General features: G+C 35.3%; 1 protein-coding gene across 3 annotated transcripts; it reads left to right on the top strand.

Moving 5' to 3' along the window:
• Positions 1-2,126: 2,126 nt before the first annotated feature.
• LOC140780364 (choline monooxygenase, chloroplastic) lies at positions 2,127-12,581 on the top strand. Of its 3 annotated transcripts, XM_073125858.1 has the most exons (10): positions 2,133-2,579; positions 3,038-3,083; positions 8,801-8,936; positions 9,643-9,717; positions 9,815-10,027; positions 10,178-10,273; positions 10,670-10,788; positions 10,873-10,966; positions 12,074-12,124; positions 12,204-12,581. In XM_073125858.1, the coding sequence occupies exons 1-10, from the start codon at positions 2,246-2,248 to the stop codon at positions 12,345-12,347; spliced, it is 1,308 nt and encodes a 435-aa protein (XP_072981959.1). In that variant the 5' UTR covers positions 2,133-2,245; the 3' UTR covers positions 12,348-12,581. The 3 variants fall into 3 exon arrangements, with proteins under 3 accessions (XP_072981961.1, XP_072981959.1, XP_072981960.1); XM_073125860.1 differs by lacking the exon at positions 8,801-8,936 and having other exon boundaries at positions 2,127-2,579; XM_073125859.1 differs by lacking the exon at positions 8,801-8,936 and having other exon boundaries at positions 2,133-2,511.
• The last annotated feature ends 3,732 nt before the right edge of the window (positions 12,582-16,313 follow it).

The raw sequence follows: 16,313 nt of genomic DNA on the forward strand, positions 1-16,313 counted from the left end.
TCACGAAGAGGAGGAGCTCACCGGATCGGTGCGGCAAGGCACGAAGCCGCCAGCCAGCCGGATCACAGCGAGACCGAGAGAGAAAGTTTCGAAGAAGAAAAATCCAAAAATAAATAATTAATTAATTATAGATCTATATTACTAGGAGGGTGAGGCAGCTTCGATGCTTCAATCCACGGAGTCAGCAATTCCGGTAGCACTCCGGCGCGGCCGGAAGGGAAAAGAGGGAGAGTGAGCTGGCGGGGAGAAGGAAGAAAGAAAGAAAGAAAGAAGTAAAGAAGGAAGGAGAAGAAGAAAGAGAGAGGGAAGGAAAAAGGAAAGGGGTGTACGTGCAGCGCCCTTAAGTCAGCGAACGTGCCGAGCAGGTGCCCACCCAAATTTTTTTTTCTGGTTGTTACACCTTAGTTTTTGGCTGAGGTCTCCAAATCTAACCTTTAGTAGGGCTAGAAAGGCCACATGGATTCTAGCAATCTGTCCACAATCAAAACAGTACAAATAGGACTTAGAGCCTCGAGGTTCCACTCTCATAGAAGCAGAGACAATGTATTGTCAGTGATCCTACAGTTTTCAAAAATACGAGAGGACATTATGAGGAGGACATAATCCAGCTAAGGGAAGTGAAGCATGTTAGTCTTATCTCCAGAATCCATATTATAACTCATGCCCATCTTAAGATTAAGGCCCGCTTTGCATATGGCCTGCCAGGCCCATGACGAATTGGGCATAGTCTTGGAGGCCCAAGGGTCTAGGACTCTATATTTAGTGCGCATAATGTTTACCCAGGCCAAATCACTATTATTTAAGAACTTAAACACTTTTTTTTGTCCATAAGAGCATATTTGGCTAATTGGAGGTTGTGGGATGCCAATGCCCTTCTCATTCTTTCAATCCAAAATGGTATCTAATTGACAAGATGAAGCCAAAATTAAGTGGCATTCATCTCCCATAAGAAGTCAATTTTGGTGATTTTGGCAAGAATCAAGTCTAGCACCCAAGACAAGCTGACTGAAGTAGAAATTGCATTCATGGTGGCATGGGTAAAGATCAAACACCTCGCCATGGTTAGATTATTACGCTTTCACCTAGCCAGCTTGAGGGATACTCTATTAATAAGATCTTTGTGACTATCAATCTTAGTGTTGTGGAAAATTTTGGTTCCTAGATAAATGAACGGGAAATCACCACACTTAAGCTCAAGGATAAACTGAATGATCACATGTTATTTCATATTAGCTTTGACTAATATATAGTGACAGGGTTCAGTAAAATTTACATAATCTCAGTATATTGTAAATGTACTTTGACTTTCTTCATTATATTCTCTAAGTAGAATTCACTCGTTTACTTTCCATATGCCTTCCTAATGCAATTTTATCTTCATTATAATTTTTGCCATCAAAATGTATTTGTGGTAAATTACACATATCATACTAAATATTAATAGAGCTAATAAATATGATAACAAGAATTTAATAAAGTATAGTAAATAATAAGCTCAATAACTTGCAAAGGTAAATAATTGGGTAATATACTTAACAACTTTGTTTGTATCATTTCTACAAACATATGACATGCACAATCCTGTTATAATGGGTAAATATATGAGTAAACATATGGCATATCTGTTAAAGATTTATGGAAAGTGATTATGCAAGACTCGAACAAAGATATTGCTACTCAAGGTTAGAATATATTGTTATTAATTCATAGAACATAAACTTACTTGTTGTCTCCCCCCAGTGAGTTGCTGCTACAAATCCTACATTTTTATCTTTCTCTTCAAGAACGCTTAGATAGATTATAAGAGAGATTATGGCAAAAAAGATTTTTGGAGGAAAAAGACGGCGTTTTTTGGAAGAGATTAAGAAAAGATGAGGTTTTACTTTAATAAATAGGTCTTGTTTACTAACCAGTATAGATATAAATATCCAAGGGTATAAAGTAAGTTAGTCTCCGTGACGATAAGTAACAACAAAGGGTTTAGTAGATAATAAATATGAAAAACAGTGTTCCATTTAGACAAGCAGAAAAAGTAGGAGTCGAAACGGAAATAAAACAAAAGAAAGGGAGCGAAATAAAATTTTCCCTATTAACTGATATAAACCTAAGTTTATGTATTTCCTAAAGAATTCAAATGCCAGCCGATCTATGCTGCCAAGTATCGGGATGGAAATTCCTACAGCATGGTTGAAGAGAATATGCTCGTAGTAGAATTCATCTGAAGTGAGCACGGTACTATCATACTATGCTGGTTCTCTCTCTCGCGCAATTCCCGTGCTTCTCTTCTCTCTCCTCCATGGGAATCGGAGAAACCCTTGCTACGGTCTCTTCCTCCCGAATCCTCGTTCCCAACCTTAGAACTCACTCTCCTACTTCCTCGATCCGATCCCTCGTCACTCGAATCTCCTGTACCCATCCTTTCTCGCCGAAGATTGACGCCGGGAGGAAGATGGTGGACGCGTTCGACCCAACGATTCCCTTAGACGAAGCACTAACACCGCCCAGCTCCTGGTACACAGAACCCTCCTTCCTTTCCCTCGAATTCGACCGCGTCTTCTTTCGGGGATGGCAGGCCGTGGGTATTGCTCATTTCGATACTCTCTGTTTTGCGAAATTACTTACTATTTTTTTCCTTGACTCCGCATACAAATGTTTTAATCGTTCTTATCGAACCTACTTTTGTTCCATCATAGTTCACATGAAAAGATGTGTTTTTTTTAAGTTTTTTGTTCTATCATAGTTCCAATGATCAGAAGAGCTTCCCACTGGCCGGCATCGAAGCATTTAGTCTTTCCTTTTGTATTTTAGTTGAGAGTATTGTGGTAGGGGTAACAATATGGCAAGGCAGAATATTTGGAGATTTCTCTAACACTCTTGGGCAATCAATCAAACATTGCAACCATCGAGTAGAGTAAAAGGGTTCACTCGGTTGACCTTATTGATGATCATGACAACTTCTTTTCTTTCCATATATTATTTCATACTAATTTGCAGCATCTGTGTTTGAGAACTTATGGGGCTTAAACTTATGTTTCAGGTTACACAGAACAGATCAGCAACCCACACGATTTCTTCACTGGAAGGTAGGTTTCTTTATATGGTTTCTGTTATAGTTTGTTGTTCTACCTGTTTTGGCTTGACATTTTTCCTCTTTAAGCACAACGGTGACAGCATACCGGTTTTTTTGTGCAAAACTTTATATAATTATTCTTCAGTTAGTCCTTTGCAATTTAGATGTTTATTTACCAGAAAACAAAACATATTATTCTAAACTCTCTAGCAATGGTTACAAGATGAAAATAAATTTATTGATCATCTGAAACAATAGGAAAAAAAACACTGTTGTATACGATTCTTGGGAAAACTGCATATAAAACATTGCATTGAGGGTATTTTGTGGTTCTTACACCCTGATTTTTTGTTATGTTCAATTCGACCCTTACCTTTTCCTTAAAGCTTATAGAAAATGCCTTATTTTAAGTTCTTAACACCATTTAACTAAAAGAAATAGGAAAGGAATATTTCATCCTTGATAAGTTTGATTTTTCTAGTACCTGTGACCCTTCCTTCCCTAAAAGAGATGACGGAGCGGCAGAAAGATGCACACCTGGCCATGGGAACTTGATCTAAAGACCACATGAACCACATTGATATTATCTCTTGCACCTCTATCTCAGCTTTGTTGTACACAGGCTCATTGTGATCATTGTCATTTGCTGTGTGCTAAATCTCCAGTTCTTTCATCACCTAGCTCAAGAGAGTTAAGTATGTGAGTTAAGTTTTTCTTTCTTCCTCTCCTAAGATGTGTTTTCAATTGATGATGGATAGAAATTTGGATTTTCATTTTTGAGTATGAAATCAAGAAGAAATGGTACTTTAGTCGTCGAATTTCAATGGAAGATTAAACATGGAAAGTAGGAAAAAAGACAAAAAGTGATATGATTTTCTATAAGGATATTAGTGAGTTAAAATGTCTAGCTAACTTAATCATTATACTCCGTTAGAAAAATCAAAGAAAAATTACATTTCACACCATATGTTTTTACAAATTTACAGTCCTTAACTTCTTATCTTTTCAGTATTTACATTTTTAGCCCTATCTTTTAGACTTATTCATCAAAAGACAATCTAAATTAACAAATTTGATGGAAGGGTATCAATGAGATAATACTTTAATCAAACTTGTTTTTCCAAAAATATCATCCATCTTTTAAGAGGGACTCTTATTTAAAGGTATAGGGCAAGGTATTTTTAAGAAAATCTAGTGGAATATTCTTCCATTGGTACTTCTCCAATAACCGTGGTGAACTTTGGGTGCTTTTTGTGAGTAAAGCCCAAAACATGGAGTTCGAAATGCAAATAGCCAAATAATAAAAAGATGGGAGTATGAGCCATAAATTCAGAAAAATTATAATATGTTAAATGTAAATATTTTTTTTTGGAAAGAGAACTAATGGAAAGGTGTTGAAAGAAAAATAGTGGCAAGGAGGGTGTGGTTAATCTAAGTGTTATTTGCAAATTTCCCAAGATTCTCTCGACTATGTACCTAATAGCTTCGACCTCTTTCTTCTTAGTAAGAACTTCTATGAAGCTGGATGTAGGGGGTGCTCAAATAGCCCATTGGCCTAGAAGTCTATTAGACTGGCTCAAGTCCAGGAGCTCTAAAGCCCAACCTAGCCAGAGCCTATAGATAATGGCCTATTGATTGAGGCCTACCCCATCCACCAACGATTTGCCCGATCATGTCTATTAGATTGGAATTCCTTAAATCTAGTATCTATTTCTTAAATTCCTTAAATAAAGAAAGTAAGCAACCATCATAAAATTAAAATTTTAATTGTTGACTTGTTGAGATTGGAAAGTGTGGGTCAACTTGTTTTACTAAAAAAATTATATAAGGGATCGATTATGCATTGGTGAACTCGGCTATTCTATGCTTTGGTGAACTCGGCTGAGTATTTTTTTTTGTTCTCATTTTTGTTCTCTTTTTCACCTACTTTTTAACTCTTCTTTTTGTATGGTTGGAAAACAATAATGAAAAGAAAGATCTATTTTCATTGTTGTTCTGTAGTAGTAATTTATAAGCATAAAAAATTACTAAATTCAAGTCGGAATTATCATAGTTTCGAGTGAGTTTTTTTTAGTTTTTAGGTTTCGTATATGACTAATTTTGATTTTTAGTTATTTATTTTTGAAAATTTTAAAATTTTACGTAATAGAAAATAGTCAAATTTAATATAGTCGGCCGGTACGACTAATACAATTGATATGGCTAATCCGCATCATTTTCTCCAGTAGCTGATCTCAATTTTGATACCGAGTTTTGGGATCTTGCTTTAGTTATGTGCATATTGTAGAAGTCAAAGTCATGGATAGCCGGGGTGTGCCAGTGGCACACCCCCGTGTCGACCCACGTGGACCAATGCCGATTGGCACGGGTGCGTGCCGACCGGCATGCGTGCCATGCCGGTTTGGCACAGTTGTGTGCTGTACAACACGATCGTGTGCTTGCCATTGTGCCATGTGAAGCTTTTTTTTTTAAATTTTCTTATTTTTATTAATCATTATCAAATTAACTGAGTAGTTGATCATTAGAAGGCTTAGATAAAATTGATAAGAATGAGATTAGAGATGATAATGATGATGATGATACTGATAATAACGAGACTTAGTTTAGTGTAGTGATGATAGGGATGAGACGTGCGATTCTGTTACATAACCTTCTTAGAGAGGTATTATTTTTACAAATGACTCGAGTTTATAAGTAGCAGAACATCAAAAGAGGTACACTCATAAGATAATATGAGTTTATCATAATTATCATCATATCAATCACACCCATCATAGCTAGAACCCTCTTATTATACTCTATATCTACAATCTGCATATGCTTATGGTGTATCTATACCTATCCGGTGACGTTCATTCCCGTGTATGTTCAATATTTATATTATATCGTAGGAGAATTATAAAATTTTTATTTGTATGGAGACTATGTGAGACATTACAACGAGCAATACTATTAGTGTATGAGTTTTGAAGAATATCGACAGTATTTAATGCAACATTCTCGTGTTATTCTTGTGCCGACAAATGAAGTCTTTGATCCTCCTTATCATGTTAGTTTAACTAGATATTAATTTTAATTATTAAACTATTATCATTAATATTAGTTTTAATGAGTGTCTTCAATCATAGTATGTGTTGAATAATATTTATATTTAACTGTTGCTTTATCTTTAACGATAATGGTAACTTTGTTATTAACAAGTTCATTTTCATTTATTAATTTATTTATTAATTTTATAGTAATAGAAATACATGTCCTATCGAGATAGAATTTGTAACTTGCTATCCTCTTACCGAGCAGGCAAAGATCCACCTTTGATCGTACTCACATTAGACCTAGTGCTTAGGTAGTTTGGCCAATAGTAGGTCAAGAAATATTGAACGATGATGTGGGTAGGGGTTTCCAAGGAATACAAATAACCTATTTTTAATATATATATTTAAATAAAAATCAAAGATTGATATATCGAAGACCCTAAAATATCTTTAAATATCATAAAAAAGTTTATTAAAAGTATTATAAATGCGTGCCACTGACACGCAAGGGTGTGCCATTGGCACGGTGGGGCGTGCCGAGGCGTGCTGAGCACCGACCGGCATGTGTCGTGTCGATGGTGGCATGGCCATCGTTGGTCAAAGTTTCACGTCTCATCATTTTAGCATAGTTACTAGAATAATATATAATCAAATAGTTACACTGAAATTAAATAAATATAATGCAGTAAATCTACATCAAAAAATTTGGTTGGAACTATTGAACATCTTTCTTTTATCAACATCTAGCTAAGGGTGCTCATGGACCGGTCCTAGCCAAAATAAAATTGTGCTCTTGCTTGGACAGGGCCTAGGCTAGTCTATTCCTAGATTAGTTTTTGGTTGGGTTCAAGATTTCTAACCCGGTGTTGTCCATACCCCAACTATCGTGCGTGCTGGCGAGTTAGCCCACCTGCTTGAGACCCATTAGGGTCCTATCCAACAAAAGAAAGAGAAAAAGCAGATTGAGCCCTTTTTGTTTGTTGCAAATGGGCAAAATTGTAAGAATAGATTTAAAATCTTATTAGTAATAAAATAAAAATTTTCTAGGGGTCAAATTGCATATTGATTCTTTATGTATTTTTTTTAGAAAAACTAATCGCCTCATGCTTTCCGATCTCAACAAGTAAACAATTAAAATTTGAATTTTTGATGGTTGCTTACTTGCTTTTCCTTCCTTAATGAACGCCTCAATATAAGTAAAGAATTTAAGGAATTTAAAGAATTTAAGGAATTTAAATCTAATAGACATGAGCAATTGCGAAAGAATTAGGCCTCAATGGATGAGCTTATCTAACAATTCTAATGCATGGCTCGGATGCTACAGGCTCGGGCTAGGTAACCCCCCCTACCTCGGCCAGTCTAGTAGACTTTTGGGTCTAGTTAAGCTAGGCCCAAAGCAGGCTTGGGCGGGCTTCGGCTCTGTTTTATGAGGTTGGACATGCCTCGGACCCACGAACCTTTTGAGCATCATAGTGGGAGCTAATGTTCTTATTCCATGTTTACCTTGGCCTATGAAATAGTTGAACTAGTAGGAAACACCTACTGGTTTGAGTAGACAAGCCAAGGCGGTAGCAAGACAATTCAAATATGACAAGTATGGGACTTTGTTAAAATGTTCAAATAATCTTAGATGGAATTTATTTGTTAATAGATTTAAGAGAGTGTGCAAATACATACTAGAATTTCCTATAAATATAGTATGCAGTTGTATAAAAAAAAGGTTTACACCAGCGACCATGCTGCTTGATGCAACCTTGGTTTTTTTGTGCTTTTTAGGGATTTGATAGATGCAGTAAGAAGCAAGGTCATAATAATGTATAGGTAGCGTTACCTGAAATTGGCTCGTAGTGAGAAATGGATCATTGGAGAAGCAATATTGAAATGTTATTGTAATGATATATCTACATGCAGTTATTTCTTTTGTATCTAGGCTATTCTTGGACCATATAAAATTGGCCTATGTGCTTGGTTTCTCATGGATATGCATTCGGTCTTTCATCTTCAGCAATATATATCTAGATATAGTTAATCAAGTATTTCTAACATCTTGGCATATTATTTGATAATTAATTACTATATATTTTAGGCTAATCACAATATATACATAGTGAATGTGATAATTAATTGACCCCAACATCTTGGCATCTCACTTATCTGATGATTAATTGCTAAATATTTCCAGGCATATCTACGTAGAGAAATTTGATGATAATTGATCTATGTGCTCATTTTCTCAATATCTGATGAGTAATTTCTAACATCAAGGCATCAATATATTCTTAAAGACCAATATTTCTATATTTTTTTCCCATCCTTTTGGTTATTTATTGATTTATACACTCATTAATGAAATGCTTATCGAACCCATTTTATGCTAACTACTGTTTGTTAATGTTAAGAATTTTGGTTAGGCACAAAGTTTTTAGGCATTGAAATTGCATTCATATATTGAATTGTTTTGTCATGGAAAATGAAAACTCATATGGATGAGCTGTAAAATCTTCATAAGTAGTATACAACCAATTTTCTATCCTGTTTTTTGTGCTTCATCTTTGAATCATAGGATAAGTGCCAGAAAAGTAACTAGGCAACAAGTGGTTCTAAGAATGATTCTGCCAAAAGTTTACATTATTTTAGGCTGTAAGTGGTTTGAGCACTTTCCAATATCCATGGATCTGATGAGATCAAACAACAGACTGGGAAATGTAGAGTTTGTCATCTGTCGGGATGCTAATGGCGACCTTCGTGCTTTTCATAATGTATGTCGCCATCATGCCTCTCTCCTTGCCTCTGGAAGTGGACAAAAGTCTTGCTTTGAATGCCCTTATCATGTGAGTTTCTACAAAATTGATGGCCTCTTTCTAGCAAACTTTTGTAAGACCTGTGGATGAGTTCTTTAAATCTTTTGTGTTCCAATTTTAATAATATTTGCAGTTCTTGGAACTTTTGAACATATGGATAGATTGTTATCGTAATCTTTCTTCCATTTTAAAGTGTTTCCATTGTTTATTTTTGTATGGTTCCTTTCCAATTGGCCTTCTTTTGTGGTACTTGAAACTGTTGCATATCTTTTACCCTGTGATCCTTCTGTGGGAGAAAAAACATCTGCATAGTTTTTATAATTGTTGAGGAATTGGTAAGTTTTGTGAGAACTTTTGCATGAAACCATAGTGTCTGTGGAAAAACCCAATATGTACCACAATCTGACATTTGTTCAGGTAATGTGCTATTGTTTTGTCATTCTCTTCTTAGCATAAATATATATCTTGCCTGATCTAGTATTCCAATATAATAAGTTTTAAATATCATAAAGTTATATTTATACATAAAACCTTGCTCCACATTGTTGATGAATTTTTTTTTCATTTTTTCTGCCACACATTGCTTTGATTCTTCCTTCCTTTTTGTTGATGGTTCTAAGAATAATGCCACTAGTAATATAAATATATAATATGCTTCTAACTGCTGCTGGTGAGCATCCTTATATATATTTTCCTTTTCCCTCCCTAATTGGAATGTCTAATTTTGTTTTGCTAGGGATGGACCTACAGATTGGATGGAGAACTTCTGAAAGCTACACGAATTTCAGGAATTAAAAACTTCAGAAAAAATGTAAATTAGTTGCTATCTTTATTTCCTTCATTGCCTATTTTTGAATTGATCACTGTATTAGTGGTGCATCTGATGCTTGTGTATTTATGAAGAACAGGACTTTGGACTTATACCAATTAAGGTCGCTACTTGGGGACCTTTTGTACTAATTAGTTTAGACCAGAATATCCTGTCTCAACAAAATACTGTTGAAGACATAGTGGGAAAAGAATGGCTTGGAAGTACCTCAAACTTGTTGAGCACTAACAGGATTGATTCTTCACTGAAGCATATCTGCAGACGAGAGTACACTATTGAATGTAATTGGAAGGTGGGATCTTGAAGATGGCATGCATTTCGTTTCTTGTGTTTCTGTTTTTCTATAGTCAAGCTGCTTAAGTGTCTATAATTAATTATACAGTATAATCTGCTATACTTCTTAATGGTATACTCCTGTTGTGTATGGGTGCCTATTATGTAGGTCTTTTGTGACAACTATCTGGATGGTGGATATCATGTTCCACATGCACATGGGGGTCTTGCATCTAGTCTTCAGCTCAATTCATATGAAACCCTTGTACGGTAACTCCAGTGGCATGATCTCTATTTTAAATTAACCAGTACCTATACATTCTCTCCATTAGTGTATAAAATGTTATCACATGGTTTTTTCTTTTGTTGGTTCCCTGTAACTTAACTGAATTTTATGAACGTCAGTCCAAAACAAGATTGAGCTAGCATAAGTGTTGCTCTAGTACTTTGGGATCCATCTGGATCTATCTTTTTCCTGTTATTTGTTGATCCATATTGCACCAGAATCTCTTCTATCATGCTTTTCATTCAAATTGCTATCTTATATAAATTGATATTTTTTCACATTAATTCATCTTCAAAGAAATTTCTCTGGCACAGAAACTATTATACTCTTCTGGGATCAATTTTCTGAGTTAGTATTTGTGATGCTACAATGTAGACATTTGAGAAGGTTAGTATTCAAAGATGTGAGAGTGCTTCAGTAGAGCAGGATGGATTTGATAGGCTTGGATCAAAAGCATTGTATGCGTTTGTATATCCAAACTTCATGATCAATAGGTTTGCATCATTGAAATTTTCTATCCCAGTTGTTATATGACTTTGTTGAAAGATCCTACTAGTATATCTTTTTAATCCTTGTAGGTATGGCCCATGGATGGACACTAACCTAGTTGTCCCTCTTTGTTCGACCAAGTGCCAAGTGATATTTGATTACTTTCTTGATGCATCTCTGGTGGTAAGAGGTTATCCTTATATTAATTTATGAATTCAAACTTATATTCATGATTGTTTATGAAACTAGCAAGTGCATCTGCATCTTATTTGGGATGCATTCCCATAATGTAGCGCATATATATCATTCTCTGGTTCCACATGAATTAAAGGCTTATGCCAGATCTGCTTGCTTATTTATTATATATGTTATTGTGTTTTGTTTTTTTGATTGCGATATTCATTGACTAGTTTAGGGGTATTTTGTGCCCAATCAACTTGTTTAGTTGAATTCAGGGTTACTGCATATACTTTTCTATCTGTATCTGACCTTTCATAAGAGAAAGGTTGTTTTTATGATGGATCTTATGTATATAATTGTCAAGTTATAAGGTCCAGCCTGATTCTGTCTGGCTTTATGGAATTCTGCATGTTCTGTTTGAATGCTTCCAGTTTGCTATTCAGGTACTTGCATGTTTATATAAAGCAATAGCTCTTCTATTTAGCTTGCAGAATTTGGGCCTCTTCTTTCTATTGCATGGATTATCAGGGAGATAAATCAATGACTCACCTCAGGTCATCGATTCTTCTGTTTCTTTGCCTTTTCACTTGGTGCTTAGAACTGCACTCAAACTTGAAAGAAAACAGTATAATAACTTCTCTCATGAAAAGTATGATAGCCACAGCGACCAGCATATATCTATACTTTGGATACCTTTCCTAAGATGATATACAATGATCTGTGGTCTCCATATAGCTTCAGTGGACTATAAAATTCAATGATAAAATGTAAGTGTGATTCGGATGGGAATGTGGAGTGGTTGTTACATATGGCTTGGGTAGTCTTGTGCATTGTTTACTTGACGTAGAGAGTGCAACTTCAGTGGATGGGAACCAATGAACCTGAAAATGAAATCCCATCTTGGCATCATCTGAAGAAAAAGATGTCATGCTTAGTGATAGTACATAACTTGTACTGATTTTTTATATGTTTCCTTGTCACACATATAGTTTTAATCATCCTAATTTATGTATTCCATAGTTGGAACTTGGAAGTACTCTGCCCCAATTATTGATTCATCTTGTTAAAGAATATCTTTCTTATTTTGACTGTACTATTTTGCTGAATCAGGATGACAATGTTTTTGTTGAGAAGAGTCTAGAAGAAAGTGAGAGAGTGCAGGTAAATAAGTCTCTTTTAGATATTTCAAATTGTTTTAGAACATGTGTATTTTATCTTATTTCATGCAATTTAACCGCAGATCGAAGATATTGCACTGTGTGAAGGAGTGCAGAGGGGCCTGGAATCACCAGCCTACTGCAGCGGCAGATATGCACCATCAGTGGAGAAGGCCATGCACCACTTCCACTGTCTTCTACATGCAAACCTTTGTAACGATATATGAGGAATAGTACTAAGATGGTTTAGAGAGCTCATATTGTATGAGTATCTTTCAGTTCGAGTCTCAGTGACATTAGTTTAATTAGGACACCATTAAATTCTCAATTCTCTTAAAATATATATGAGCATATCATGTAATAATCTGCACCCAAAAAATTGTACTGTATCGATTAATTGTGGGGCACTTTTTCTCAAATACTACTTTACTAATCAATGCAGATTCAGGAATTAAGAGTTCTATGGTGAACCGAAATTGCTTTAGATTTTTATTTTTATTGAAATCTAGTTAGTCTCAGATTTTCAATTCGTATTTGAAATTAAGCTGGTAGCTGTACCAATCTCTGATACCAGGCAGAGCTCTTATGAATGTTAGCAATTGAATCTGATTTGAACTTGTGACGCTAGATTTTTGTGTATGCCATGCAGAATTAAATTTGCACTTTTTAGCACCTCTCTTTCTTCGTCATAAACTTGATGAGAAAGTCGAACTCGAATTGATTAGATGATTGAGTTGGGTTGTTTGGGTTAGACTGGAAGATAGGATTTGCAGTAGAATCCATTGCTCCCTAATCAGAAGAAATCAGACTTTATCAATTAAATTTGGAGTGAGATTTTGAACTGGCTGTTACTGAAGCAAATAAGGAGAAAGTTTTCGGTGACTTTAAGTAACCAAGTTAGAGCGTAAAGCATGCCGGTCCGTGGAGATATATCTAGGTAATTGCATTGATTCCATCGGACTTAAAAAAAGACTCCCAAGTTGGACCTGGAGTAACCATTGCTACAAAAGGAGGAGAAAAAAAATGCATTGGCTCTTTGTCTTTAATATGAACCTCTCCCCGGACTTTCTTTAGTACTCAATTCTCTTGTTCTATCAAATGTAATCCACCCTTCACAAGAGCCATCATGCACGTCATACTAAACCGTTTCATATAGTACATTAAGATCACAAAATTGTCAACTCTAATACCTAATGAGAAGAGATGTAATACAAATCCTGAATCCAATAGGTGAAGATCCCAAGAGTCTTTATAAACCCTTTTATGTGTGGTATCCAACACTTTTTTGTTGTTGTTGTCAAGCTTTCAATACTTTTAGATAATTTATACTATTTATTAAAATCTTTCTTTGAGTTTGCAGACGATGGTGTAATCAGGAAAATTGGGTCGTCACACTGTACATAGAAGACTACTTTAACAATGTTTATAACCTCCAAAATAATATTGATAAATTAGAAATTTGCTTTGAATCTTCGCGAGTCACAATAAGACAAATGTAAGAAATATTTAAGCCATAGATTCTCAGAATCAATTACTCTGAATATAGTGCTAGAGCAAACAATTTTAGAGTTTTTGACCAAACTGGTTTGCCTTGTAAATTTATTTACCCAAATAATTCCCTCCTAAACATAAATATAAAAAAATAAAATATGTTTTGAACATGTCATCTGTGTTAGGAATATCAAGAGAGTCTAGGTGAATGAAATACAAAGAAAACACAAAAACAATCACATAAGAGATCCACAATTTTATGTGATTGGCCAGTGTTAGCTATATCCATGGAGATCTTAGTAATTTTACTATGTAGATCACACGATGAGAAAATATACGGAAGAAATTACTTTTAACCCAACCTATTAAATCATGTTCGCTATCTTTTTCTCTCTACAAGACTCATACCTCTTTATATTTGCACCCCACCGACCTCTATAAGATCTCTCACTTGTGAGTCACAAGCTCCTATGATATTAAATTGTGTGTTGTGAGTTGTATTGAACTCTCTAGCCTCCCATAATATTTATAGGTTCTCATGGAGGAGGATGTGTGAGTCCTAGTAGGAATAAACAAATCATATTTAAATTGTGTTTTTAGTTGTATGTAGGATTAGACAAACCACATAAAATATATATTCCTTTTCGAACGATAATAGAAAAGCCTCTAATTAAGATTACCAAAGAGATTAGGACTCTCAATTTTTTTTAAAACCTCTAGCAATTAATGCACAACAATTTTGGCAACTATTTTGACTCTATTGATAACATGAGAATGTGAGTTTTCAATGTGCATCATAGCTCAACTCGGGAGAGGATCTCAACTCCGTCTTTACTCTCAAAGAAGAGAAGAAACTGAAAATGATTTCAATTTCTCAATTAGAACTATTTTGGTTATCATATCTATTAAATTCTTCTTTTTGTGTATTCTCTAAGATAAACTGTCCATCTTCAAGTAACGAACATATGTAGTGGTATCTGATATCTACATGCTTCGTCTTGTAGTGAAATGTTAAATTCTTTATAAGATAAATTGCACTATAATTGTCATTGTGTTATTTAATATATCTCTATAGCTTGTCTAACTCAATCAAGTTTCTCAATCATATTATCTCCTTGTATGCTTGCACAACTGTAATATACTTAGCCGTTGTCATAAATAAAGCAACTATTTTCTGTTACTTTGAATCCCCACTAACCATTATGCCTCCCAAAGTGAATATGTAACTTATTGTGTTTTTCTTGCCATCTAGGTCACTAGCAAGATCCGAATCCACGTACCCTTGAAGATTGATCTTTGATCCACCAAATAGTCCAATATATGGAGTCCCTCTTTGATATATGAAAATCCACTTGATTGCTTCTCAATGTTCCTTACCTAGATTGTTCATAATCTGCATACAATCCCCAATACATGTGTAATATTCGGCTTTGTGCACACCATGACATACATGAGACTATCTACAGCTGATGCATATGATACTTTCATCATGTAGGTTATGTCATTTGATGTTTTTGCACATTGGTTCTTGTTAAGCTTAAAATCTCCTACTAATGGAGTGCTAACAAGCTTTGACTTGTGCATGTTGAACCTCTCTAGAATCTTCTCTATATACGATATCTATGATAATTTTAACTCCACTTTAGCTTTGTCTCAGCAAATTTTTGTACCAATGATTTGTTCGATTGGATTCAAATCATTCATTACAAAACTTTTCCAATAACTCTTTCTGCAGGTATTGTATCTCCTTCATATAATATGCATATCATCAGTATACAAAAGTAATACAATGTAAGAACTGTCAAAACTTTTTGCATAGCAGTAGTGGTCTAGGTTGCATATGTTGTAGCTAGATGCAGAAATATCATTGTCTAGGAGCTTACTTCAGATTATACAAGCTCTTCTTCAACCTACACGCTAGATTTTCTTTCCTTTCAACTGCAAAACCTTTTGGTTGATGCATATAGATTTTCTCCTTTAGGCTATTGTAGAGGAATGCTAATTTTGTTTATAGCTGATTAAGATAGGGGTGGCAAAAATTGACCTGACTTGATAACCCAACACGATAACTCGGCTTTTAATCGGGTTCGAGGTATAAACAAGTCAACCCATTTAACCTATTTAATAATAGGGTCATGTTTGGGTTTAGACCACTAGCCCATTTTGACCTATTTGACCTATTTAATTATACGGGTTGGATTGAGTAAACCTGCCAAATATACATATACATACATATATATGTATATATATATATTTATCTAACCCAAAATATAACCTAACTTACTCATACCCTTACTACCTCCAAACATAAGTTGTTGCTCCTACTCTTCCAAACCCATTCTTCCACCACCCAATCCCTTTTCCCTCCTCCTTTCTCCTCCCTCATCCCTAACCTAAACCATTGCTTTGCTCGCGCATCTTGTACCAATAACTCACTTTCAATGCTGTAGTCGCCATGTACACCTAATTCCTCTCCCTCTGCGACAACGAGGCTAGGTTTATCCTCGAGGCTGTGCTTGCCATCTCTCTACTAGTTCCGCAAGATTGGTGTCCCCCCTACCATCTCTATCGACGACGAAGAAGTCGCTGCTATCTGCTCGTGCCCTTTCTCATCAAAATCTCAAATCCCTTACCTTACCCTAAGCTTCCCCTTTCTCCTCCTTAATCACTTACCTTAGCTCTCCTACAACACGGTGGTAATA

The sequence above is a fragment of the Typha latifolia genome, chromosome 1, assembly GCF_019914945.1.
Source record: "Typha latifolia isolate L0001 chromosome 1, TyphaL0001v2, whole genome shotgun sequence".
NCBI lineage: Eukaryota > Viridiplantae > Streptophyta > Magnoliopsida > Poales > Typhaceae > Typha > Typha latifolia.